Source organism: Heloderma suspectum, chromosome 7, assembly GCF_057233095.1.
Source record: "Heloderma suspectum isolate Gila_16-S chromosome 7, 16-S_ref, whole genome shotgun sequence".
NCBI classification, from domain to species: Eukaryota; Metazoa; Chordata; class Lepidosauria; order Squamata; family Helodermatidae; genus Heloderma; species Heloderma suspectum.
In genome coordinates this window covers 111395172-111422139 of record NC_139464.1, presented here as the reverse complement: position 1 = coordinate 111422139, position 26968 = coordinate 111395172, and the positions used below count along the sequence as shown (strand labels likewise).

At 42.9% G+C, this 26968-nt stretch overlaps 1 protein-coding gene across 10 annotated transcripts in view; it reads right to left on the bottom strand.

The window, feature by feature from the left end:
- ITPR2 (inositol 1,4,5-trisphosphate receptor type 2) overlaps positions 1 to 26968 on the bottom strand; it is a 351496-nt gene that overhangs the window by 245481 nt on the left and 79047 nt on the right. For 4 of the 10 annotated variants that reach the window (XM_084811529.1, XM_084811530.1, XM_084811536.1 and 1 more), the window contains 12 exons: positions 18341 to 18385; positions 14777 to 14931; positions 10613 to 10712; positions 10340 to 10500; positions 9251 to 9392; positions 7902 to 8063; positions 5805 to 5977; positions 5327 to 5446; positions 5042 to 5227; positions 3526 to 3777; positions 2769 to 2913; positions 527 to 758 (listed from right to left, as the gene is read on the bottom strand). In XM_084811529.1, coding sequence (XP_084667655.1) covers positions 527 to 758; positions 2769 to 2913; positions 3526 to 3777; positions 5042 to 5227; positions 5327 to 5446; positions 5805 to 5977; positions 7902 to 8063; positions 9251 to 9392; positions 10340 to 10500; positions 10613 to 10712; positions 14777 to 14931; positions 18341 to 18385 — 1873 coding nt within the window. Of the gene's footprint in view, positions 1 to 526; positions 759 to 2768; positions 2914 to 3525; positions 3778 to 5041; positions 5228 to 5326; positions 5447 to 5804; positions 5978 to 7901; positions 8064 to 9250; positions 9393 to 10339; positions 10501 to 10612; positions 10713 to 14776; positions 14932 to 16486; positions 16554 to 18340; positions 18386 to 26968 lie in introns of those variants that run through there. The other 6 variants (XM_084811532.1, XM_084811534.1, XM_084811537.1 and 3 more) reach the window with 4 other exon arrangements.

Below are 26968 nucleotides of genomic sequence, written 5' to 3'. Positions count from 1 at the left end.
TGCTGCTTCTCAGTGCCATTTTCCTTTTTCTTTGCCCTCACAATCTTCAGCCTCACTTACCCACACATTAATCTAATTGACTGTGGGGAAGTGAGGCCAATGAGCATGCGGGCAAAGAAGGAGGAAAATAATGGTGAAAATCACTGAAAATGGGAGAAGCTTTCTGACACCCATTAAAAAAGAAAAATGAAATGAAGGAAGTAGTTTTGGCTCAGCCCTGGTGTTGAGGTCAACTGTACAGTATGAAAAGATGTGCATCAAAGACCACAGGACAGCTTTGGTATATTCGTTTATGGGACTCCTCTAAATAACTGAAGCAGACCAGGAGTAGTAACTCCAGTTGTAGGTCAATGTATCCCTGCATCATCGTGCTGAAATCAGTGGAAATTATGTGCTCAGCCACTATCACTAAAACACCAAGTCACATTTTTCCAGATCTGAGAGTAAAGAGACTAATAATCGCAGACAGATAATAAATATTGTATTGTATGATGTCATAAATTTCCAGGGGTTTTTCCCCTCTTACCTTCATCCTGAAATTTGCTTAATCTTTCAAGGTAGGATGACATAGGCACTTGTACATTTCCAGGGGTTTTTCCCCTCTTACCTCCATCCTGAAATTTGCTTAATCTTTCAAGGTAGGATGACATAGGCACTTGTACAATATCAAGGATAGCAAGTAGTGTTCTGGTCAGCCTGAGTAGCTCACTGAAACTATAAAAACCAAAGTATATGAGATTGCGAGCCAGGTGCACCACCTAAAGGGGAGAAAAAGACAGAAATAGCAAGAATGAGAAAGAGAGCTCAACAATAAACTAGTGATGAATGGACCCTTAGATGTCTTCTGGACATTGTAAGATTAATCTAAATCACGGGTTGAGCTCAGAACAGATTGAAGTGATGACAACATTGCTGCACACCAACCAATAGGCCTTGGTCCCTGTTTCAACTTTCCCAAGAACTCTTCCTGCCCTTCCCTATCAGGGAAAGGAGAGAAGGCAGGGAGTACCCTCCAGAAAACCCTGGCATGCAAGTCCTCATACTTCCCAGTGTCCAGGGGACAGTCTCTGCTGTGATGTTCTGGAACCCATCTCTACCAGGTCCCGTCATCCCAATAAGTTGCAAGCAGGGCTTCCAGGAATGCCACAGCAGGAGTTGGAACAAATTATGGCTCCATTTCAGGTCAGGCAAAACTCTGGAGCAACCTTCCCTGACCTGGCGCCCTCTAGATGTTTTGGACTACAACTCCCAGGATTCCTGACTACTGGCCATGATGACTGGGGCTGATGGGAATTGGTCAAAACATCTGGGGAGAAAGAAAAGATCAGGGAAGCCTGCTCTGGAGGGTCTAAAAATTGCTGGTTTTTAGGGGGCATGGTTCCTAAAACCCAGTGTTTGAACAATGCATGCCCCATTTGGGGCTTTGCTCCACCACTGCACTAAACTGTATGATGGACGGAGAAGACAGGAAGGATCCCCAGGTCCTGCCTGTCTGTGAGAACCACTGGAGAAGGTTTCCCCTCCCTTCCCTTCTTCAAAGACACTAAGGGGGTCTAACAGAGCCCTAAAGAAGCTTTCATAATTTCCCAAAGGCACATGCCGCAAACTGTATTCAGCTGATCCAGGTTTAATCCTGACCAAGAAGGATGGTCATGATAACGTGCCGATTCCTTAACGTTCTGCCTTGCCAAACATAGTTCAGCTTGCAGCTGAAAACCAGATCACAACAACCAGTCTGCAGGTCGGCCAGCTGTTTTGCATTGTTTACCCTGGAATGCATCTTACACTTGGTGAAGACTGAGATTCTGCAGTCTTTATACATTATGAAAATTAAACGTATTGGCTTAAGTTTCCTATTTGGTATCACTTATTCTGCTTCGACTAGTCATAGGGAGGAGCAAGGAGCTGTATGGGACACTGAAGCCCTTCCCCTTACCCACTGGAAATCCTACTGAGCCACAATTCTGCCTTCCGAAATTTCACCAGACTTTGCCCATGTGTTTTTAGGCATATCTAGATTTTTTTTAGGATGCTAAACGCCGTTTCAAATTCTGCACTGGCATGGAATCAGAGGCAGACACACCGCTCTTCTGTCAGAGCTGTGTAAGCACTTTTGGTCACAGAAGCATCACTGGCATATACAGTTGTCATAACTGGTCATGCACACGCATCTTACATGTGGGTAACTCCCATTGTTCAGGCAGCATGGGAGCTGCACCAGCACTGCTTCCATCTGTTTGCCAGGTTAATGTGAGAAGCCACAAAACATGTGCGAGGACCCTACATGGCACCTCGGGAAATAAGGGGAACATTGGCGTGAGCAGCTCCTCCCAGCTGGTCAGGGCCTCTCACATTACCTCAGTGCAACAGCAAAGAGCAGCCCTGCGGTAGCTCCTCATGCTGCTAGAGTAGCATGAGAACCAGGCCTCTAAGATATTACTAATTAGTAGGTACCAGAACTACTGTCCCCAAATGATCATGTTTACAAGGCCTCGAGTGGGAAACTTCATGTGGAATGGCAATAAAAGTAGGGGCAGAGAAAGGTGGCTAAGGGCGCAACCCTATGCACGTTTACACAGAAAAACGTTTTACAACTCCTAGCCTTCCCCAGCTGGCTGGGGAATGCTGGGAGTTGTAGGACTTTTTTTCTGATTAAATATGCATAGGATTATGCCCTAAACCAGCTTATTTTCTGCTGCTCCACCGTTTCAAGCTATTCCTTGATTTGAAAAGCACAGTCAGTCTTGGTCAGGATAGCAGAAAAGTACCTCAAACGTTAGCTTGTTTTTCTCTTTGTCTCCAAAAGGAAAGGGCTGGTTCACAACTTCTTTCAGGTACTCTTCTACGAATTCCATCGTCAAAGCAAATTTCCTCTTCATGTCATTCCGTGACGAGTCTGTGAAAGAATCATACCTACAAAGCAATACCATGAATGGATGGGATATAGCAGGAGGCAGAAAATGCTTGATCAGTCATTTTCACTGCATAATAAGTGGAGATGTTTGATATAGGGAAGGTTGTTGACGTCTCCCATAGACTTGTCAAACATCCCAAAGAGAGTCAGAGAAGAGACAGCATCATGAGCACCAGTCTAGACATCACCATAAATCATTGCGGTTTGTCGTTTTAACTGGTTGTAAATTCCGCTGAGCAGCTTTTAAATATACTTATTTATTTCTATTGTAAACCACGTAGCCTTTATATAAAAAGGAGGCATAACTTAAAAACAAATAAATAGAACACAACTAGAGTGTACACCCTGTTAAATAGTTTATTTATTTAATTTGTACTGCATGTTTCCACCAAGAAAATGGCATTCAAGGTGGACGGTAGTTCTGACACCTTCTGATCTACTCCAGAATTATTGTGCCTGCCATAAAAATGACATATTTCTTAAAGTCAACTAAGACTGTGGCCACTGCCCCATTGTGTAGTAGTAAATTCTTAATGAGGCATCATAGGAAAAACGACTTTATTTGGTTGGCCCTGAATGACCTGATCTGGTTGTTTCAAAAGGGAGCTTACTCATGGATAGTGATCTTGGTAGGAATTTCAGTCCACAGCCTGGCGTACTTCACAGGCACCACTGTCTCCTGAGGATCTCTGTCCACGTGCATATGCAACATGAGGCGGCAGAAAGATGCGCGCAGGTCATAAGGCAAGCTCTCGTCTGACATGCAGCGTAGGATCAGGTCCACTGAGAGCTGCATGGAGATCTGGTTTATAGCCAAATATTGGCGGTCCAAGCACATCCTTGCAAAGAGGTTCAGTTGATACCTTAAGATAATAAAGCCACACTCTCATTTCTATTCTGCACTGGCTTCCCAAGAACCTAGTCTATACATCTGATGAATGTTACATAATCCCAACAACCACTTTAGGAGTCTTTCACTGTGTACAACTGCTAATCTTATCGATCAAATTATAAAATAAGGTCCACAATACACGATGTGCACACAGCAGTCCCCCACTAAATCTCCAAGCTCCTTAGAAATACTTGTGTTTAAAACCAATTTTACAACCCAGTTTTGTATCCTGCTCAACTTCTGCTGCATATATCATTGCTAATGAGAATGAGAATGACAGAGATTGCAAATCCTCAAACGACTCAGCTGACCTACAGTGCAATCCTATGCAGGTTTACTCAGAAGTAGATCCCACTAAGTTCAGTGGGGCTGACTCCTAAAAAGTGTGCACAGAACTGCAGCCTTAATTTAATTCAATGAAACAAATTCAGCTTAAACTCAGAACTCAGAACAAACATTTGCAGATCATGCATAAAATAATGCATACCTTGTTCAGGTATTATTTTCCCTCCGGAAGTGTACCCAGGGTTCCAGTTCCTGAAGCCAGACAAACTTTGACAAACTTTTTAAATCGTACCTATACAGCACACTCTTCCATTAGCAGAGCATTGTACATGGGACTGTCCTATCCAGGCATGGATCGGTAGTCATGTAGCTCCAAGAATGCTAGAGCAGTAGGTATCCCCGTGCCATTTTTTTGACCCCCAGTGGAGTCAACAGACTTCAAAAAACATATTATACTTATATCCCACTTTCTTTTACATGGATCTATCAGTGGTCTTTCATCCAAAGGACTGGCTAGGTCTCACACTAAACTCATTAGTTTCAGCAGTACTGCAGCTTCAAATGTTCTCTGCCCATTCACTGCCCAAAGGTCAACAGACTTTGAACACAATAGCATCACAGCACGTGATAACCCAGCCTTCATTGATGTCAGCTTTCTTCAGACATTGTTTTTCCAGATCTTTCTTACCTTCCACTGGAACAACCTCCAATGGAGCAATGGATGGGTGTGAGTTTAGTGCATTTTTCTCAAAGGGATAATTTTTCCATAGGCACTGACTGAAGGCCTAACTCAGGTCTCCATAATTTCTGAATTGTGATCTGCCAGGTACCTACATTCAGTCCAGGAACCCTAGGATTGCTGATGAATCTAGAGAAGATGGAGGGAACGCCTAGGATAAAATCGTGTCCTTTGGGCCATATCGTTCTCCTTTTAAGAAAAGGTACTTTACCTGTAGTAAGTAAGGACTTCTAAATCAGCTTTGGTGCCCTCCTTAGCTTCTTGAGCAAGATGCCTGATGGCTTTACCATGAGGTTCCTTGTTGCTGTCAATCCAATACAGCCAAACCTCTTCCTCATCCATATCGTCCGAGAGGATGGAGCAGTCCAAAGGGTTGTCCATTTGCATTGAAACCAACCTTAAAACCAACAGTTCACACTATAACTGCTAACAATCTGAATTAACTACTTAAGCAAGGCAACATAAAACAATTAAGAGGAAATCTCAGTTAACTTACTTGGTCTGAATGAGAATGTCAGCATTTCCTGGGCTCAGCATGTATTTACAAATAAGTTCCTGAGTAACTGGGATTGCAGTTGTGTTAGAAACACACAAGTCTGATAGGTAGTCCAAGAACCTTGAGGGAAGGGGGCGGGGAATTAACAAGAAAAGAGGATGGGTCACACTACAGGAATTCGCAGAAAAGAGGCAACACAGTGTTTATTAATAGCATCCCATCCCAGAAATACTGACTGCAAATCTCTCTCTCTCTCTCTCTCTCTCTCTCTCTGACTCTCAGAAACAATTCCTTCATTACAAAAAACTTGCACTGTATGTAATATATGTTCCCTCATTACATAAAACATACAGTGCAAGTTTTATGTAATGAGGGAATTGTTTCTGATCCTGTCACAAGGTCATAGTCACATATTCACAGATAAAATGGTGATCAGTGTAATTAATTAATTAATTAAATTATATGGGCTGCCTCAAACCTTGGCTCTCGATTCCTCCTGAGTAAATTCACAAATGTCTCTATTTCTTTAGCTGTGATATGTTTCTCTAGCAGCTTCCTGTTGTTGTGCAACAAAGCTGTGATAGTGTCTTCTGCCAAGATATCATAGCCGATCTGGGACTGCATGACACAGAAGTTCTTTGCAATGTATTCCTGGAAGAAAATCCAAGGATGGTCTGTCAAAGAGCTTGAAAAATGGGGAGTTCCAAAGACAAACACACACATTTTGTGGGTATCAGCAATATTTGGCTTGATAGACAAACAGATAAAAGATCATGGCTTCTTTCTTCAGGTTCCTGAACGCATGCTCCATATCTCTCAAATTCCTTTATTTTAGTTCAGTTTCTGTCCTGCTCCTTCTCAATGAAGCTAAAAGTAACATACAAACACATGCTAAAAACAAAATACCCCAATCAATTAAATGTAATTGATTAATTGTGCCCACAGAATGCCAGCCCATCAAGCTCTTCTTACACAGCTTTTCTGGACTTGGATTCAGGATTAGCAATTGACAGACCTCTAAGGGAAGGCTGCTCCACCACTGCGGGGTGGCCATCAAGAACAATGCTTTGCAACATGCTCTCGCTGCTTGAACTTGCCACTCAGATGTACACTTGATCCTAATGGTCATGATAGTACAAAGGACTAGAGAGAAGGTGGTTGCTGAGATATGTAGGAGCCAAGCTACTAAGGCAGGGTTGAGCAACTTTTGGCCCTCCAAATGTTGCTCAGCCCTGTTGCTCAACCTACAACTCCCATCGTTCCTCACCATTGGCTATGATGGCTAGGGCTAATGAAAGTTGTAGGCCAAGACATCTGGAGGACCACAAGTTGCCCACCCCTGTACTAAGGGTTTTATACATCAAAACCAACACCTTGAACTATGCCCAGATGACAACTTGGAGGCAGTGCAGGTGCTTGAGTTATACAGGATCAGTATAAACATTGCCTCTCCTCTATCTAAAAAACAAAAACAAAACTCGTCTGGTCAGGATACTTTTAGCTCTGAAGTAAACATGATCTCTTTGTCAAGTTTGCCCTTGTCTGACTCAGAGATCCCTACATGCCCAGAGTACTAATCAGATACCAGTAGTTCCCTTGTCACAGACTTTTCCCAGAAGATTCACTGGGATGGGAATACCTCGGTTACCTGGGCTTGGCCGCAGACTGACAGATAATGATGATCTGGGGGAAGACAGAACAGGTTTCTCTCAAATGAGCTTAGAGCATGATGGAGGTATGGAGATGTGTGACCAGTGATCAGACTGACTCTACAATCTCTGCCTCTTTCCTGGATGTTTGTTTGTTTGTTTGTTTAAAGATTCTTGTCATGCCATGCGCTAGGCTTCTAGGACCTCACAGGGCAAGTAACCAACAAAACAACAATGAAAGCAATATAAAGACAGCAACATTGGCTCAAAAATTGGACACGCAGTTAACATATCAACAAATCAGCAGGAAAACTCTATATCATCAGTCTGTCTGTCTGTCTGTCTGTCTGTCCATCTGTCTGTCTATTGGGCACATCAGAAAAGAAGCCATCAAGTGAGGCTTCCACCAGTAATGCTTCAATCCTGCGTTGAGTGGGGGGCATGTCCTGAGGGCTGCCATGACCCACTGTTGACATCCATACACCAGTTCCACACATACCTTGTTAATTTCAGCTGTAACCAATCATGCTACAGAGGTGGCAGCTAACCTTAAGCTCTGCAGCATCTCAAACTACTACTGTATGTGCTAAGTATTTAAAACTGGTGGAAGGTCATGGAATTAGTAATCCAAACCCCCACTGAAAGTAAGATTGTGGTTCTATAAGGCCTAATTTGGTGTCCTTCTCTTATAAAAGTCATTCCAGAGAATTCTGTGACTATGGGTCACAGAATTTGCAACTATGAGAAGCAACTATGGGTGCTTCCAGACAAAGGGCTCTTAGCACTATAAATAAAAAAGCATTATGCAGCAATTCTTTTTTTCCCTAATGGATATTCTGTGCTAAAAACATAGCACATCCAAGGAGTTCATGGCTTGCCCGTTGTATACAATTATGTGTACCCCTCTGAAAAAGCAAAAAGCCAACCTGATTTTTCCTATAGTCCTGCTGGGAATGCCGGAGGATTCTGTAACAAAGCCTCAGCATATATTTGTATGGTGCATATCTCTGATCGCCCAGATCTTCAAGTCTCAGCATGGCTCCTTCTCCTGCTTTATCTTTGAATGGAGCCTTTAAGATCCCAAATATCTGCGTACACACACACAAGAAATCAAGACCAAAGTGATAAATGAAGGTGAAAACAAGCCCTTCTGGTGAAATCAGTGAACAATATATTAGAGAAGCATCTTGAGCCAAGATGGAGGGTAATTGCTAACCATCACTGCATATATGAGGCTGAATAGATGGACCAATGTAAAGAACATGAAAATTTACATGTAATCTTTACTCAAAATGCACTTTCCCCTCCAGCAGGTCACCTCATGTAAAAAAAAAAGTGACTTCAGACTCTATTTTTTATAAGGAGCAGGCAAATTCTGGCACATTCATCTTCCCCACTTTCCTCAGTTATTTTGCTGTTTTCTATTATGATCCACTTTCAAGCTTGTAGATAGCCTTCCATGGCCACATGTGTACACATGGTAAGAGTCTTATGACAACACTGTTGGTGTATATCACCCATATTTGTAAACTTCTGTCAGGAGTGTTCACATAACCAGTCACAACCAATAATACGCATCAATAGTGATGGAGTAATATTAGTGTGAGACACTGGCACAACAAAAACAGATGTACATCTCAGTCCCTGGAAGGGCATCCTATTAAATTCAATGAAAAATATTTATCAAGTTTGTCTCATTTCAGAAATTTGGACAGGAAGAAAAAAATGGCTGGAGTCACCAAGTGCAATGTACTTTTGTAACATTTGAAAGTTCAGAAATAAGTAGGAAAAGGGGAACCTAAGTAACTCCAAAGATTGCATCCTAAGGGAGAAGTTACATATCAGTTTTTAAGAAGAAAATGTTACTGCAAGGAAAGTCATCAGCATATAAAACAGAAAGTAATATTTTGTGTTTATGCAAATAACAAGGAAAAAGCACCACTGCAAAAAGAAAAGAAAAGACAAGACAAGACAACGGGCCAGTGTAATGCAATTATCTACGTTTGTCCTGAACAGTTTCCATTTTATTCAGAGGATAATCTCTTTTGTTGCTAGCTTCATTCCCTAAGCACTTTTATGACTGATACCAAGGAAAATAGTGTACATCTGTATCAGCAACCCTCCTTCATACTTTGCAAAATTATATTTTGTCCTTCTTAGTTTAGATTCATACCGTGCACAAAAAATTGGTGAAGATAGATGCACAGTATCCTAATTAAATCCTTGCTGCCTTGAAGAATATCCTCTGTATACAATATTATTGTCAATTACATACCTGTGCCAATATATTTTGTTCCCTCATTAATTTTTGCCTCTCTCGGTTGGGCTTAATGACCACCACATCCAAAACTTCCTGGCCATTATTGTGCACATCAGCAACAAAGAAAATCAGATCTTCCAACAGCTTGGTTACAAACCTAAGTTGAAGAAATGCAAGACAGTGAATAATAATGTATCGTAACAACTTCCACATTAACTTGACCTCCACATACATCCCACCCATCATAATGATGGGCACTTTTCTGGTTTGTTGTCATTAGTTATTGCTGACAAAAAGTTCTGGACTCAATAAATCTGAAGACCTTTTACTGCTATGTACCAAAGCACAACACAGCTCTTGCACCCTCAGAAGTATAGAGCTGGCACATTTCAAGGACACTATGACTACATTCAGGCATAGCATCAAACCATGATTTAGCACTATGAGAATGAGTCTAGCCTCCTCCCAAGCTCACGCACTCTCCGCTGCCCTCTCCTTCACCCACACAGCCAAGAGTTCAGAAGCATTAACTTTAGTTTACCCCAAGGTCCTGTGCTGTCTGAACTGAGAATTGTGGTGTGACCCTAACTATGGTTAGTTTCAAGAAGCCATGCTATGAAACTGACTTGTTTTGAAATTAACCATAGATAGGTTAAATCACAATTCCCAGTTCAGACAACAGAAAAGCTGTAATTAACTAAAAATGGAAGTGAAAGCTTCTTGGCCACACAGGAAGAGTAGGGAGAGGGGAGCATGTGAGCTTGGAAAGAGGCTTGGCTCATGCTTAGTGCTAAGCCATGGTTTAGTGTTACATCTGAGCGCAGCCAGTATGTCATTGTACAGAGATGAATTGAACCCAAGGGTCCCACTACCCCACCTCACATTTAATATACACAAATTTACCAATGCTTAGGCCTCAGAGCTGTCACATACCTGTTACTAAAAAGCTAAAAAAAATTCCTGTAACATTTTAGCCATCACAAATTCTAATGATGCTGAACTGGTCAGAGGTCTGTTATGAAAGCATGTATAAGCTGTAGGCATTTGCTAGATAGCATTCCATCAGGGAGGGACAGGGAAGAGGGGTAAGGAAGGTTCACTTACCTCCTTTCATTTTGAGTCACGGAGCCAATCTCCAACTTTTTAACTGTTGATGCTAAAACTTTGTTGGCATCATTAGCAAAATCCAAATCTCTAACCTCAGACAGAGGAACAGACACAATAGCAAATGCTTCCTTGTCTTCTTTTGTTTGGCAGGTTCCAATCTGCAGTATGGGTGGTTGGAGAAACCACAGGTGTTATGGAGAAACAACAAAAACTTAGTGCTGGAAAACACTTTTCCTTTTATCAGTTGTGTTTACCACTCTGAGTATTTACCTTTAACATTACAGGCCTTTCTTCATCCTGGTCTATTGGAATACTGGTACTGGTGACCCATGTGTTCGTGCACAGGTGCCTCAGTCGAACATACGAATTCCTGAAAGGAAAACAACAGCTTGAAAGAAATGAACTTTAAATCATTTCAGCATGCATATATTGTTTTCAAAATCACTGAAAAGGAATTTACGTAGGCTGCACAGTGCTTGAGTCCCACTGATGTCATCTTTTAAAAAGTGGAGAAGCTGGCGAGTTAATATTTCCCAAATTTAAACTACACACACACACACACACACACACCGTATGTATCATTTCTGTCACTAAGATCTTAATCCAGCCCTCCAAGGTTCCCCAGAAGGCCACACCTCCTTCCCTGGCCCCACCCCTTCCTTGACCACTGACTGATCAGTTGTTTCCCAGCTTTTGTGTGGGGTTTTCCCACTGGAGAATGTTCAAAGACTTCCCCTAACTAAGGCTTAGTTATTCGCAGTGAGAGCTTTAAGCTAAAATATGCTGGAAATTTTTATCGTTTTGGCCCCACCCCTTTTGCCTTTGGCTCCACCCTGCTTTGCCTTCACCCCACCCACCATGAAAATGCAGCCCCCAAGAGCTTCTCTGAAATTAAATTCAGTCATTGGGCTGAAAGACGTTCAACACCCCTGCGCTAAAGGAATGTGTGACATGTGTACTCTGGCAGGGGGCTGAGAATGCCCCTCAAAAAGGGTGGGGAGTATTTTATTAATTGGACCTTTGTGCATATGGGCCCTGATGCAGAACACCAGAGTCACATATTAGATGTGCTGTGGAGGGCAGGGGCAAACACCACCTAGACTTGTAATATATGAAATGAATCCCTGGCATATTTATGTGCTGCATTTACAAATAATTCTTTTCTGAGCCTTCTTCTCGCGATGTTTTATTGCATACAACGTGACCAGGATATGGAACAATCCAGATTTTACACGTGATCCATCCAAATGTTCTTTTAGTCTGGACAAATGTTCCTCAAATTGTTTGGGTAAGAAATTAGATGACCGCCGCCTGAAATGCCCTCCATGGCAGCAATCACAAGAGGAGGGGTTTAACCTGATCCTCCTTTCAAGGCAACAAGGGACACACCCTGGCAGAGTGTGCGCCTGCTCCTGGAAGGCATCTGTACAGCTGGAGCACTGCACGTCCTAATGGAAGATCTGGGGTTGCCAGGATGTGTCCTAAAGCATTCCTGCAGGCCCAGTGTAACGGGAGCCTCCATAACCTGTTCTCCACACATGGAGAATGGGATTGTAGCCCATGTATTCAGGGCTCCACCCATTTTGGCTGGGCTTAGTTGCCAACCATTGGCTCTAGGAGTTAGTGAGCCTCGGCTTCCTTACTTTCTGCTCCTTGAAGACACAGTAAGTGTGTGTTCCTTTTGTATCTGCTATTATGCGAGTGGGTTTCACAGAGGAGGAGCAACAGACAGTTGGGGTGTGTGTGCGTGCAGTGGACTTGAAAGAGGCATCTTGGCCCCCCTGTGGTGCTGACAGCTTTTCCCAGAGACGTTTGGTGCAGAATTTGGGGGGCTTTCCCTGCTGGTTGTCAGAATTACATTCCTGGTGGCCACTCATGTGGGATGAAAACAGGTGAACCAGAAAGGAGACGACGACTCTGGTGCTGAGTGAAATATATTGTCTGTATTGTTTAGCGTTTTATCATTCTTACAGGATTTTGCATTGTAGAGTAAGGGCTTTTTATGAATTCATTCATTCTGTTCTGTATTACAAGGCATTGTCTTTTATGTTTTCAGTGTTTTTATAGTGTTGCCTTTGCTCTGTTTGTATGTTTAGCTCCTGAAAAGTTTTTACTCTGAAATGCATAGTGCCACCGATGACAAGGTATTGAACGCACTGTTACGTGTCCAACCCTATCTACAGAAAAAAGAAGAAAAAACACCAAACAGCCCTGATACCCACACGGACAAATGATGAAATTGAAAACTGGTGCCCTGTCAAGGAAAGAAACAATGGACAAAGAAGCTAGGCAACACAGATGAACTTTCCAAGAGCCACAATTCGTTCTTCTGTCCTGTCTGCACCAGCAAACCCTCCACAGCCGCTTCTAGCATCCTGTTTCATTACTCCTTTGTTTCTACGACGTTTCAGCGTTCAACATCATGACACTGGGAGCCTCCTCTCAGGGTAGCCACAACCAACGACCCCTGCCCACACACACATAACAGGCACTGCTTTTCAGGCAGAGGGTATGACTGGGTAGGAGATGCTCCAATATTATTGCATTAAATGATATTTAACTTAGTTACCATATTGCTGCAGCACTACTGGATTAACCCTGGGCCCAATCTACATGGAAATGGTAAGAGAAGCGCTTTCTGGTTATATATAGAATGTCATGAAATCACTTTGGTCCGTCAGCAGCACACAAAGCAAAATAACGGAGTATACACTACCTAAAAACCCACTGTCACAGGTCAAACTGTACTTAAAACTGCCTTACTTTGGGGTTGGTGGGTGGAGTCCTGCCAGTATTCTGTCATCAACCACATAGATGCTGCTCAGCAAATGGGAGAGGCTTGTTCTCCACCCCTGTCCATGCTTCCTTGCTCAGCAAAGTTTAATGGAAGAGACAAATTATGTCCCTGTAGTTTACCCCACACCTCTCCCCTCGCATCCACCATTTGTCTTCATAAGTGTGCTCCGCTTCTAGAATGGTTACATTGATATGAAGCTGCATGCTGCATAGTGCAAAGTAAAAATAAACAGTTGAGAAGTGCCCTATATCCAAAGCACACCACTGTGGAGTAATGAGAGAGTAAAACAGAGCTATTGCATAGTAGCATTACTGTGAAGTAGCACACAGTAAAAATAAACGGCTCAGAAGGGAGCTGCAGGAGAAAATACCACATGCCCTATATCCAAAGCACACCACTGTGGAGTACTGAGAGAGTGAAACAGCGCTATTTTGAAACAGTGCTATTGTGAAATAGCATTACTGTGCTAACAGAGAAGGAAAGGGGAGTGCCAGTGGTGAAAGTGTGAAACTGTGGAATCGCAAAATAGTGCTACTGTGATATAGTGCAAAAGTAAAAATAAACAGAGGAGAAGGAGAGGGGAGCGCCAGTGGTGAAAGAGTGAAACAGTGCTATTGTGAAATAGCGCTACTGCAAATTAGTGTTAACTGGTGGGAAAAGCACCCTAAACCTGTGTCCAAAAAGCACACTACTGCCAATGGCAGGGAAAAAAGGAATGGGGGAAAAAAGGGGTGGCCCCACCCCTTGACCAAGTCACAGCTTGGTCAGAGACACACCCCTAGGCATACCCAGCATGCAGGATTTAATTTGGGGGAATGGGGCACACTGTAGCAGAACCATGTGGGAGCCACATTTAAGGAGAAAAGACACAGCAAAACGACTTTCCGAAAATGCACCATTTTCAGGGAAAGCTGCTGGGTTGCTGTCAAGTGGCAACAATGTCATCTGTCACAAAACGACCCTGATGTGCTCTTGCTCTGCAGTAAATCACTCATGTAAATTGGGCCCTGACTACTAATTACCTTGAATTGGTGCCTGCAGGTGCTCTTGAAGCAGCTCTCTTGGGCTGGCCAAAAGCCTGAGTTGCACATCAGCACTCCTCTAACTAAAACATGGCGCTTTTCTCAAATGACTTGCTCATATATAGAAGTGTTTGCTCCTCAGTAATATACCATTCTGGCCAGTCTTTTGGAGCAGAAAGGAGACTAATACAGAGAGAATGCTCTGAAAAACAGACCAATGTCATTTCAAGCGCTCTACTTCCTAACTTGATCCCACCTCTCACCTTAAACTTGGCCTATCATATATTCATAGTTACATTTTCTTACAAAATCTTGTTTTCATGATTATTTGATAGCTGCATTTGATTATTTGCCAGCTGCACTGTTGTTTCATACATCTCTTGCCTGCCTGTCAACATCCCTGAAGAATATGATGAGCACAAGATTGACTTTCTGTCCACTTTACTTACTCGTACAATCCTTGATGGAACAATTCTATATACAATTATAAATATATACCTAGATATATCTAGATCTCTATAGATATATACAGAAGCACATATATTATACACACACACATATACCTGAGTGTGTGTGTGTACATCTCTGCATAGTGTTTTAAGTATGCAACAGTACCTTGGAACCAGACAGTCAGCTCGCTGAAGAGTGGTAGCATCCAGTTCAAAAAGAGAGGCAATGTCATTTCCATGTGGCACAGACACCAACGTATACATAATCTTCTCCCCTGCCTGTCGTTTCTTTTTTGAAGTGAGAAGTTCGCTGTCTCTCTGCTGATGAGGAACAAGGGATTATTTGGTTTACACAGGATCCTATTTAAAGTCCCACAGTGTTTTTTGCACAGGTTACTGCAATGGAAGTTTGGAGACTTATTTTCTAGTATGCAGTCCAGAAGGCACGCTCTGCCTCAGGTATGTTGGGGTGCAAGCTGCTTTACCGCACAAATAGGTCAGAGGCCAATGAAAAGCCGCTGTGACAGTACACATTATTACTCTACCTGAGCTGCACCAAGCCCACTGGGTGCTTGGCAGAGCCCTTGCCTCCCACCAAATGCAACTGCACTGCACTAGTTTTAAAAGAGCTCAAAGATAAAAGACAAAGAATAGATGGACGGCAGGGAGCACTAAGGATGAATTTGTTCTCACCACCTCCACCAAGGACATTCTATCTAGCAAAAGACATTCTATCTAGCTGGGATATGTGCTCCATTTATTTCAGTCTTGCACTGCACATTTTGCTGAGCTGTGTTATATACACAATCAGGAAGCCCCTATTAAAAGTCTTAGCAAGGATAAGTTGTGCACAAGGTCCAGCTGCATGTAGAGCATCCTCAGATCAGAATACAGAGAATGCAGGTCATAGAATCATAGAATAATAGGGTTGGAAGGGGTCTACAAGACATTAAGTCCAACCCCCTGCTCAGTGCAGGAATCCAAGTCAGAGCATCCCTGACAGATGGCTATCCAGCCTCATCTTGAATGCCTCCAGTGTGGGAGAGCCCACCACCTCCCTAGGTAATTGGTTCCATTGTCATATTGCTCTAACAGTCAGGAAGCTTTTCCTGATGTTCAGCCGGAATCTGGCTTCCTGTAACTTGAGCCCATTATTCCGTGTCCTGCACTCTGGGATGACCGAGAAGAGATCCTGGCCTTCCTCTCTGTGACAATCTTTCAAGTACATGAAGAGCACTATCATATCTCCCCTCAGTCTTCTCTTCTCCAGGCTAAACATGCCCAGTTCTTTCAGTCTCTCTTCACAGGGCTTTGTTTCCAGTCCCCCGATCATCTTTGTTGCCCTCCTCTGAACCCCCTCCAGCTTGTCTGCATCCTTCTTAAAGTGCGGTGCCCAGGTCCTAGGAACATATCACGGAGAATTCCGAGTGAAAAATCATATGGTGCAGCCTTTCTGGGGCTGTTCAACTCCAGATTAGTGGAGGGGATAAGAAACTTGAGTGATCCCCCAAGTTAAAACAACTACTACTACTACAATAACTGAGTCTTTTCCTTACTTACTACTTTTCAATGTGCAGGAATCTTTCTTTTAAAGTCTGGAGATGCATTCAAATGCATTATTTCCCCACCAGAGATCTGAAGTGGTACAGTCCTACATGTGTAGCTAGACCCAACCTGTGGTGCAAAACTACACCAGACATGACAGAATCATTCCTTTAAAATGGGAACTATAATACCTGTGATAGCATAGGTACAAATAGACTTTATGTTGTTTGCCTACATGAATTCATTAAGCTGCAGTATACTGCAGCTGAGATTAAATTTAACATCCACCAGAGTTCTGGAAACATCTGTTAAATCAAGTGTAATCTGGTGCCTCAGTGTTATAACTACTTCAGCAAGTGCTCACAAAGCCAGCAACCTCTTACAACGAAAACAGAACTCAGAGGCCAATGGGTTAGATGAGTCCTCTCTCTTCCTCTTGTTTCTTTTTTTAAAGTCTGCATGAACAGCAAGCAAAGTAAATTAATGGGCAGTCTCACTCCTGGACGTTATTGGAGCTTGGCAGACAGCACAGCAGTTATCCTCCTGTAACACCTTTTAGTGTTGACTCATTTGTGAGTCATCATATTTTTTGTGAGTCATCGTATTTTTAGCAGAGACATCACGTTGCAACATGTGTTAAGCGGATGGGGCGGGGAGAGGAGGAGGAGACAGGGACATTCTGGAAGAACAATATATACCTTATCTGAGCTGATCCAGACCTGAGTACATCGACAGAATAATAAATAACCATAATAACACTCCAGGAGCAGTGTGTTCGTGCACACACGTGTGTCTATTCCCCTCCACAAAACCTTGACTAGTTTGACAACAGCATTTATATCAGCGCAAACACACACACTCAAGTGCTGCCGTTTGAGACCTGGGGGATGCTTTCCAAATAATTTTTGTTTCTCTGACTTTATCACCAAGCCAGTTCCAACTGAGTCTTCGGGGAGGGGGGGAGGAGAAAGAAAGAAAGAAAGAAAGAAAGAAAGAAAGGGAGGGAGGGAGGGAGGGAGGGAGGGAGGGAGGGAGGGAGAAAGAAAGAAAGAAAGAAAGAAAGAAAGAAAGAAAGAAAGAAAGCAAGAAAGAAAACTGTACTACTAACACTACACAGTCTGAATTTTTAATTAAGAGTTGCATTTGGCCCACAACCTATGATGCAAAGGTGCTTGGAAATTGAATCTCCACAGGCTTAAGGTTCTCGGTGGACAGATGTAGCACCTGAGCTGAGACACATTTCTGTCGCACGAGGCAGTACCAGAGGACAATGCACTGATGCAACCCTACCCACCCCAAGCCTCCATAGCCCTGCTATCTTGTCCCTTCTGGCAAAGCTGCTTTGGGCAGAAGGAGTAGTTTAAACATTTCCCAACAAGGAGATGCAAACCAGCAGTGGCTTGTTCCCTGGGTGAAGACTCTTGTGACGAACCCAAATAGTTACAAAACCTCCCAGTAGTCATGGGGAAGCATCTGTGGCACTTCCATGGCAGTGGCCTCTTTGGTTTGCAAGGGGTTAGACAGCTACATGGTATATAGGGCAGGCTGGAGTGGGGTTGTCCCTTCACAGTTAAGGTTTTGGATTGCATCCTATGTTTCCTGTTCAGAGATATCAGACTTTCCTGGGGGAAAGGAGCCATCATGGTTGATTTTTTTTAAGTAGAGAAGGTAATGACTGCAATGAATTTCAAGAGGCTTCAGAGTTCTCCAATTAACTCTACTACACTAAGAATAAAGCTATAGAGGGGGCTATGTGGTGATGTCTTAATGAAACATTAGAACCTCCAGAAGTGTAAAAATGGCTGCTAAAGAGATCTTCATGTCTGTCACGCTAGCACTGCATTACAAAAGGGGAAACAAAATGAGCCAAAATAAGCTTCCTTTAACCAAAGTGGTTATCCTATTATGTCAGTGTTCTGGTTTGGGAAGAGGGGCATTCTCCTCTTTAGTATGCTTAGATTGTTTTATTATGCTTAAAAAAAATTGCCAGGAAAAGTTGTTGCCAAGTTTTAAAATAAATGAATAAATAAAAGCAGAAGTCACATCGCATTTCCAAACTTCTGGCTCTGTGACAGAAAATAATTCCATATTGCACCATTTGTTTCTAGAGCTCAAATGTCAAACTCTTGGTTTCTAATTAGATACAATTATGCAAGGGAGTATTTAAAGAGGCACTTGCACTTACCACAGCCTTTTCCCCATTACTACCATCTGGATAGTGTGGATTAAGCTGCAAAAAGAAAGCACTTTATTAACATTTGGAGAAGGGTGTTTTTTAAAGGTTGATTTTAAACTGAGCATGTAGGTCTGGGTTCAAAAGCTACGGATGCTGTTCCACATATGTTCAAGCATTTTCAGCCCTTCTCTACACTACCATCACCCAACCCATACAAAGCTGTACCCAATGTCAGAGAACACCATTCGATAAGGTGCAACATCCCACCACTACAAAGAAAGCCCCCAAAGCAGCACACAGAAGTTAAAATACAAGACACAAAATGCCAACAGGAAATGCAAACAATTATATCAGAAAAGCGATATGTAATGACCGCGTCTTAAGAAGCCAGGGCATACAGAGAACAAGGGGGGTGGAACACAAACTCAGTTGTCATAAAAGGACCAACAGCAAAAGATGGGTTTCACTATTTGCTGGAAGGAGGATTGAGAGGAGACCAACCATGACGCCTGAGTGAGGGAATTCCAAAGCGTAGGCTCTGCTGTGGAGAAGGCCCTGTCCCCCACACACACTAGTGTCACCTCAGACAATGGCACGATGCAGAACAGAACGTATTCCAAAGCTTTGTTCAACAAGCGGAATGTTGCACATGGAAGCAAGCAGTCTTTCAGATACCTTCATACCCAAGCCATTTAAAAGGTCAAAAACAGCACGTTGAATTGGGCTCAGATACAGACAGGGAGGCAATGCAGCACAGAACGTAGAAGTGTAAAATGCTCCAGCTCCAAACTCAGCCCTGGCAGCAGCATTCTTCAAAAGCAGCCCCATGGAGCAATAATTTAACCAGTGTGCAACCACTGTCACAGATGTGACAATGGCCATGCCTCATGCCTGCCTTCTCCAGGAAGGGCTGCAGCTGTGCAGGCCAAAGCTATGCAAAGGTGCTCCAAGCCATAACTGCCACTGGAGCATCCAAGAACAAAGCCAGATTTCAGGAGAACCCGTGAGGTGCACACCTGATTCTTCTGTGGGAGTGGTATCTCATCCAGGCGGAAGCAGTGGGAAAACCCACCCTTGGATCAGTTTTCCTCCTGACTAACAGCGCCTCTGCCTTGCCTGGATTGCGTCTCAGTTTGTTAGCCCACAACCAGGCCAGCCCAGCCCAACCCAACTTCCAGACACTGATTAAGGGTTTCTATTACCTATTTAGTTTTATGTAAAAGAAAGGAAGTGCTGGATGTCATCCACATATTGAGAGTGGGGAGAGATTAGGAGCTCCAGCAAATTAAAGCTATATCAGATAGTGATCTTTCCATGGTACTGGAGTTATATTAAACCCCTTCGTCCACAGGTCACCATCATCCTATCCAGCAGAAAATACTATGTACTGCCACTGCCACATGGGTAGGAGACAATATTGACTGAGACAGCTCCATGCTTGTCATGACAGCCATTGAAGTCCTGAACTGCTCCCTTAGAGGGTGTCTCAGCATGGATGTTGAAATCTCCCAGGACAATAAGCCTAGGTAAGCCCAACCCTACCTCCACCAGCTCAGGGGCAGAGACTCTTGGGCAGCAGGGTGGATAGTTCATCAAGAGAATCCCAATCCTGTCTTAAGAGGCCCACCAACATATACTCAAAACATTTTGTTAGCTGTCTTTGGGAGGGGTTATCCTAAAGGCAGGACACAAATACATCATCATCCTGATCATTATCATCAGGCACCTAGACAGAGGGATGGATGGATGGATGGATGGACGGCCATCTACATGGCACCGCTTTCACACACCCCACCCTGTCGCAACTGCGCAGCAATGCAGCTTCAAACTAGCATCCCCTGCGATACACTCACGAGTTACTGTGCGCTTTCCTAACAGACTCGCAGTGCCCTCTTTTTTTGCCATCATACTTAAATGCATAGCTGTGCAGTCCCGTGAGCATGGGGGTGTGGCACTTCACTGGCTGTTTTGTATTTTAGGGGGTCTGTTGTGTCTTTCCCTCCCTCGTCAGTTAAAAAATGGTTGTTCCGTGCTCCTTCATTTCCACTCCCTCTTTTTGTCAGTTCCCCAGCCTGAGATTCTCGCGATGGTTCGCAGTCATAAAGTGTGAGAGGTACGTGCCTACCCACCGCTCTGAAATGGTGGCCGGAGCAAAAATGGTCCTCCCCCAAGACACCCCCCCAGCCTTGAGCACTGAGTCCAAAAGCAACCGTTGCGAAGATACAAAGCTGCAAAAATGTGCGAAAGTGTGATCAAATAACTGAAAATGCCTCTCTGTGCCTCTGTAACGGCGCAGCTGCAAAGGGACAGAGGGGTAAAGGAGCATCACAGAGCAATGCAAGCACTACACATGCCTACAACACGCCCACCACAAAATGCGAAGTTGGTTCAGGGAAGAGCCAGACGGCCCGCAACCGCAGGGAAACCCTCAGCAAACCCAAAACATCGCAGCAAAACACCTCCTTGGAAATCTGCAGTTTCCAGGAGAAAACCACGGATGGCTGCAAAGTGGCAACTCCGTCATCCATCCCAAGGGACCTCAACTCACAGCCGCCCTGGAGTAAAAGGCTCATGTAGATGGGGCCCTGGTGAGTAAGTAATTAACTTCTCCCGCCTCATCCAACCAGGTTTCTGTCATGCATGCCAGTTCAGCATGCTCAAATCTGGATGGATTTACTGACAAGACATGCAACATTAACACTTTCAGACTGGGAGTGAAGTCACCAGAATTCAGTGTATAGGCTGAAGACTGAAAGGGGTAATAGCTTTTGTATGTCTAACTTCTGGAACAGCTGATATTCCTCCCACCACCATATCCTTTTTCTGAGCACCACACACAGATTTGTGGTCTGAGAAGAGGAATGTGTCAGTTGATTGTTCATGGATCGGGGGAACAGCATTTTTCTGCAACCTCTAAAGGATCAAAGTGTGTATTCAGTAACTGTTAACATGCTATATTGAAAAGACTGACAAAAAGTGGAAAAAGCATCCCCATTATATTTGGAGTGTGCTCTCTCTCTCTCTCTCTCTCTCACACACACACACACACACACAAACACACACCCCACTTAAAATGAGCAAAACCAAGAAAAAAGGTCATAATTCTTCAACCATGTGCTGCACACAAAAAACCACTTCTATGTACAGCTTAAATATGTGTCTCTTGCAACTGCTTGAGATACACATCACACCTGTTCAGCATCTGTCTCAGCTTTTCAATGGTTTGTAAATGCTCGATTCACAGATCTACCAACATGCTTAATCACCTGCCTAAGGACCTTGATGGAGTAATAAGCATGGCTCCTTTTTTTATGGCAAAACCTGAATGAGTCTCTTTCGTGATTTGTGTACTTTTCCTGCTATATAAATAACATATTTTGAAGAAAATAGTTTCAGCTACATCTTTTACTGGTGCTATTTTTTTCTCCATCTATATAGCTTGGCATCATAGCTGTACCTGTAGAAAGGGCCTAAGCAGGGAAGAAGAAATCTTCCTTTTTATACATTTTTCAAAACCATATAGAATAGTACATTTATATAGAATAGTACATTTTAATTAGTTAGTTTAATTGGTTAATCAGTTTAATTCAACAGTTCCAGATCCAAGCAATATTACTGAGCAATATTAACTGTGCTGAATAGTCATGAGTCCAGAATACAGTCCATGGGTCCAGAAGAGCTCATCTTAATATTCAAATTAAGGAAGACAAAACCTACAAAACCTAGCTTTGAGGATGCTCCTCACAATTCTGTATTCTTTTTCAAGTTGCTATTCCTTTATTTTACAGATATTATAGGGAGTAGAACACAGGTCTTTTAGATGCCAGCCTGAAAGCTAAGAAACAAAGGTTTAGTTGTGATAAACAGCAGAAATGGTGGCAATACTGTTTCTCGACTCTGCTACTTCAGACTGTAGGTAGCTGCTCATATGATCAAATGATTCTCCATACCATTCAAAGTGCTGGTTTTGACTTTTTAAAGCCTTAAACAGTTTGGGACCAAGTTATCTGAAGGGCTGCCTTCCTTCATATCAGCCTGCCCGCACTTTAAGGTCAGAAAGAGAGGCCCTTCTCATTTGCCCACCTGTGAGAGCAGTCAGGTGGGTGATCACATGTGAGAGGGCCTTCCTGCAGTGGCCCACGCCTTTGGAACAAGCTGCCATTGGAGGTCTGCCATGCTCCATCACTGCAGGCTTTTAAGAAGGCCTTGAAAACATATTATTTTACCTTGGCCTTCTTGTGATATGACTGCTATTGTTGCTGTTAACATTGTTGCTGGTTTTATTGTTGGCTTTTATTGTTTTTATGTTTTAATCACTTTTAATATTTTAACTGTTTTTATGTATTTTATTGCTGTAAGCTTGCCTTGGGACGGCTTCTGCCCTGAAAGGTGGCCAAGAGCTATTTTAAATAAATAAAATAAATAAAAAATAATAATACCAAAATAAAAATGGCTAGACTAGAACCCTTCTCTAATGACGGCATATTTATTTTGTATGGAGGAAAATTCAGTCATGCGAGTCCCACCTGCAGTCTAAAATGGGACAGTCCAGAATTGAGTTTATCCACTTCATCTGCTGTTTGAAGGAACTAGCTTAATAGCAGAAAAGAGACACTTATAGGGATAACACTGGCGCTCTCTCTCTCTACCATGATTAAGACTCTGAGTTGTATCCACTGTAAATCTAACTTCAGTCCCATTCATTTCAATGGGTCTGCTCTAAGCAGGACTAACAGTGGAAACAACCCTTTGGGAATGGGCTCTACAATTACACATTCACTCCTGTAGCCCCTCCAAAGCAAATTCCCACTTTATTGCCTTCCGGACTCTGACATAGACAAAGGGTTTGCAAAAATTCACATCTCAAAATAACGCTCCTGTTGCAAATGAGGCGAATACAGCTGCAGTGCATGACAGGATATGCCTGAACAGGCACTAGGTTCTTTTTCAAAAGTCTCAATGACCTTGAATATGTTTTGCCTTCAAAGATCAAGCGCACATCATCTAACCATTCTGGAAAAGCTTGTTTATACTGGCCAGTTTTTACCCAGTGAATATTCTAATGGCAGGCTTAATAATAGGCATCAATATCAAAAACTATCAGGACGTTAATGAAAGAATTCAGCTGAAATATGTTTCCAGTGCATTTGATGCTCAGCCACAAATGTAGGATACTCAATCAAAAGGGCCAAGGCACAAAATAAAATTAAAAAATCCAAGCCCTTCATCTGCATTAGGCTGGCTTTATTCACTCCTAATAGCACACTGATTCGCTTTCAATGCTCTCAAATGACTTAACATATAGCCAGATGTTTTGTAGATATTCAAAAGACTACTGCTACCACATTAATCCACTGGGGGATGTTTGTTATGTTTACATTGAGATTCAATCTATGCAGGTATTGGAAAGTGGTGTAGAAATGAGCTATGGCGTGCAAAGTCTTCAGTTCCAGTCTTACCTCAGCTATGACCTCACCCAACGGGAAGCCACTATAGCTCAGCCTCAGCCTGCCCCCACCCTAATATGTAAACAACAATACTAGCATCTGTACAGGGTTGCTGTAAGGATTACAATGATGATGTCTATGAAGTGCCCAGGGGTGGGCAATTTGTGGTCCTTCAGATGTTTTCGACTGCAACTCCCATAATCCCTCACCATTGGCTACACGGGCTCTAAAGCATGAGTTGGCAGAATCGTAGTAGCGTCGTATACTGGTAGACCACTGGCTAATTTCCCCCAATGCCTGCAGATTGCTGGGGTTATTCCTGCAAATAATGCTAGATTAGATGGGCCTGTCTGATCCAGCAAGACACTTCTCTCCTTAAGCAAGGTTGCACTGAGCACAGATTAGTTATTCCTTAACTGTTAAGACAGCCTGGGTATGCATTCTTGCTTTGTAAATTTAAAACACATCACTGGACCACAGGAATTCTAATTAATGGAGCAGCCAGGACAGGGCACGGGACAGACCACACAAGCTTGAAGCCAACCCATGCTGCTCTGAAGTGTAAATGCTAGGTAGGAACATTCGTTTTCTGATCAGTAATTAAATAATTCTTGCTTCTTCTCCCATTCAATAAGCCTTGCACCAGTATATGAATGGTTTTCACAAGTTAGCAAAATTACGTTTTCAGGTTTCTTTTCCTTGAATTTCCCCCTCCCCAAAACCACCAAGGTATAGATCTTTTGCATAGATCACTGTGTGACTAACATGAAACTTTGACTCTGTTTTGTTCAATCAGTTTGACCACATTAGTTTAGCAACCAATTAATCTAAAAAACTGAAGTTGATTGCTGACTTTCTTTTAAAGCAGGAGTGCAGAACCTCTTTCAGACCAAGGGCCAAATTCAATTTTGGAGACGCTCACAGGGCCAAAGAATAAATGTGGCGGGGTCAAATTCCCCCCCCCCCGCCGCATCATATTTTAGTTTAAAGCTTTTACTGCCAGTAACTGAGCCTTAGGAAAGGCACTTCAACCTTTCAGAATGGGGGAAAAATGCGCAAAAGCTGTGAAACCTCCAAACAATTTGCAGTCGGAGAAAATGGGTGGGACCAGGCGAAGGAGCCACGGCTGTCTGGGGAACCCCAGAGGGCTAGATTGGGACCCCCACAGGGCTGGATTTGGCCAGCGGTCCTGCACCCCTGTTTTAAAGCCAGTAATTTGAAGCATTAATTGAATGTATAGCACTGATATTCCTAAAATAAATTAAAGCCCTCAAAGCCGAGGAGAAACATTTTGGATATTATTTATACATCAAGATTTAAGGTCCGTACTTCAAGTACCCTCGCTCTTACTGCAGAAGACCACTACAGAAGCTCATGGAAAGTCCTTCTTGATTCCACAAGTTCTCACAATGTGGAATCTTTTACCAAGGGGGATTAGTACACCTTGCATTCTTTCCCCCAAATAGAATTGTGCTGGCCTGCCTGGCATTTAGGCCCAGTACAGTGTAATTTTTCCAGAGTTTTAACCATGGTTAAGAGACTAGGAGCTCCCCACGGCTCATAGATTCCCATTTCCTCCCTCCTGCATGAATTCCTCCACCCCTTTGATTGTTTTCAGCGTTCTATTTTCTGCACCAAGCCTAATGCTAATCATGCTTAGCTTTAAATTAGAGTTTGAAACCAGGGTCTTAAGTTCCTGGCTAAAAGGAAAGAATAGTTTCTATTAACCATGATATAGTGCTCTGAGGTTAAAGTTGAAAAGGGAAAGAAGAATATGCGCATGAGAGCAGAAGGATGAGGAAGAAGGAAGTGTGAGGCTGCAGGATGCTCCTGATGTCTTAAACATGGTCAAATGTTTTTAAAATATTAGCAGCACTTAATGCAGCCTGTGGCTGAGAGAACTGTGCTGTCTTTTCTTGGCAGAATTTGAGAGCTGGGAGATTGAAGTCTGTTTATTTATTACTCCATGTTATAGCCCGCCTTTCTTCCATGGAACGCAAGGTGGCATAGATAGAGTTCTGGCTTCAGCAAGATTGCTGCACTGTATGCCTTCACATTTGTCTTGTGGGACCTAACTGAATTCTGCTCTCATTTTTGTTTCATGGTTTTATTCATCCTTGAGACAGACTGACAGACAGACAGACAGATGTCATTAACAGGTTTTATTTTGTAAGGTGCACCAAGTATGTGAGTAGAGTGGTGGATGATATGTTCAAAGCGAATAAAAGGCCAACTATCTTTCTTGTCTTTTCACACCGCATTTCTTTTTCTTTCTGAAGTTTTCCTATGGCACCAAAGAGTAATCTACCTGGCTTGTGTTAGAATGCTGCAGTTCTATTCCTGCTCCCCTTGATCATACAGCCACAGCAGACGTTTTATCAGGTTCCCGTGCTAACCTTTATCAAGGCTGGGTTGTGTGTGATTTTAACGTTAGCTTAAACTGGGGGCCCATGTTGAGGTACATCTGGAAATCAAAGTTAACCACAACAGAATTAAATCAAAAGCCAATAGCTCTGCCGTCTTGTCTGCCTCAACTTCTATGTCTCTCTCACACACAGACATATATACACCCAAATACTCCACAATTATTCCACTGCTTGATATACTAAGGACTGAGTGTGCACTGCCACCTGGTGGTACACATTTCTTTTTGCAAGATACAAAACAGCAGAGGTAACACCTTTATGTCTATTCAAAAGTAAATCCCACTGAATTCAAAGGCTACCTCCCAGGAAAGTGGGTAGAGGATTGCTGCCTTAATGAATAAGTGGCAACCCAGATTATGGAACTCCCTTGCCCTTAAGGGATTCGTTTGCCCCTTCACATATCATCTTTCACCAGCAGGTGAAAACTTTTCTGTCCAAGTAAGCATTTGACTTACCTCTTGTTTGGTTTTTAAATTTTGAATCTTCCTGCAATGTTTTTTTGATGATCTTACTCTGCTGTCACATCATAATTGTTATGATCTGAGTGTATCTTTTTTTGTATTGGTTCTAAAATATTGTAAGGACATTGTGTGATCCTGTTGGGAGTGGAAAGCTGGGGTAAAATAAATACAATAAAGACACAATCCTATGCATGTTTAGACAGAAAAACGTCCTACAACTCGCAGCATGCTGGGAGTTGTAGGACTTTTAAAATATCTAGACATGAATAGGATTGCACCCTATATAAACGAGTTATCTTAATG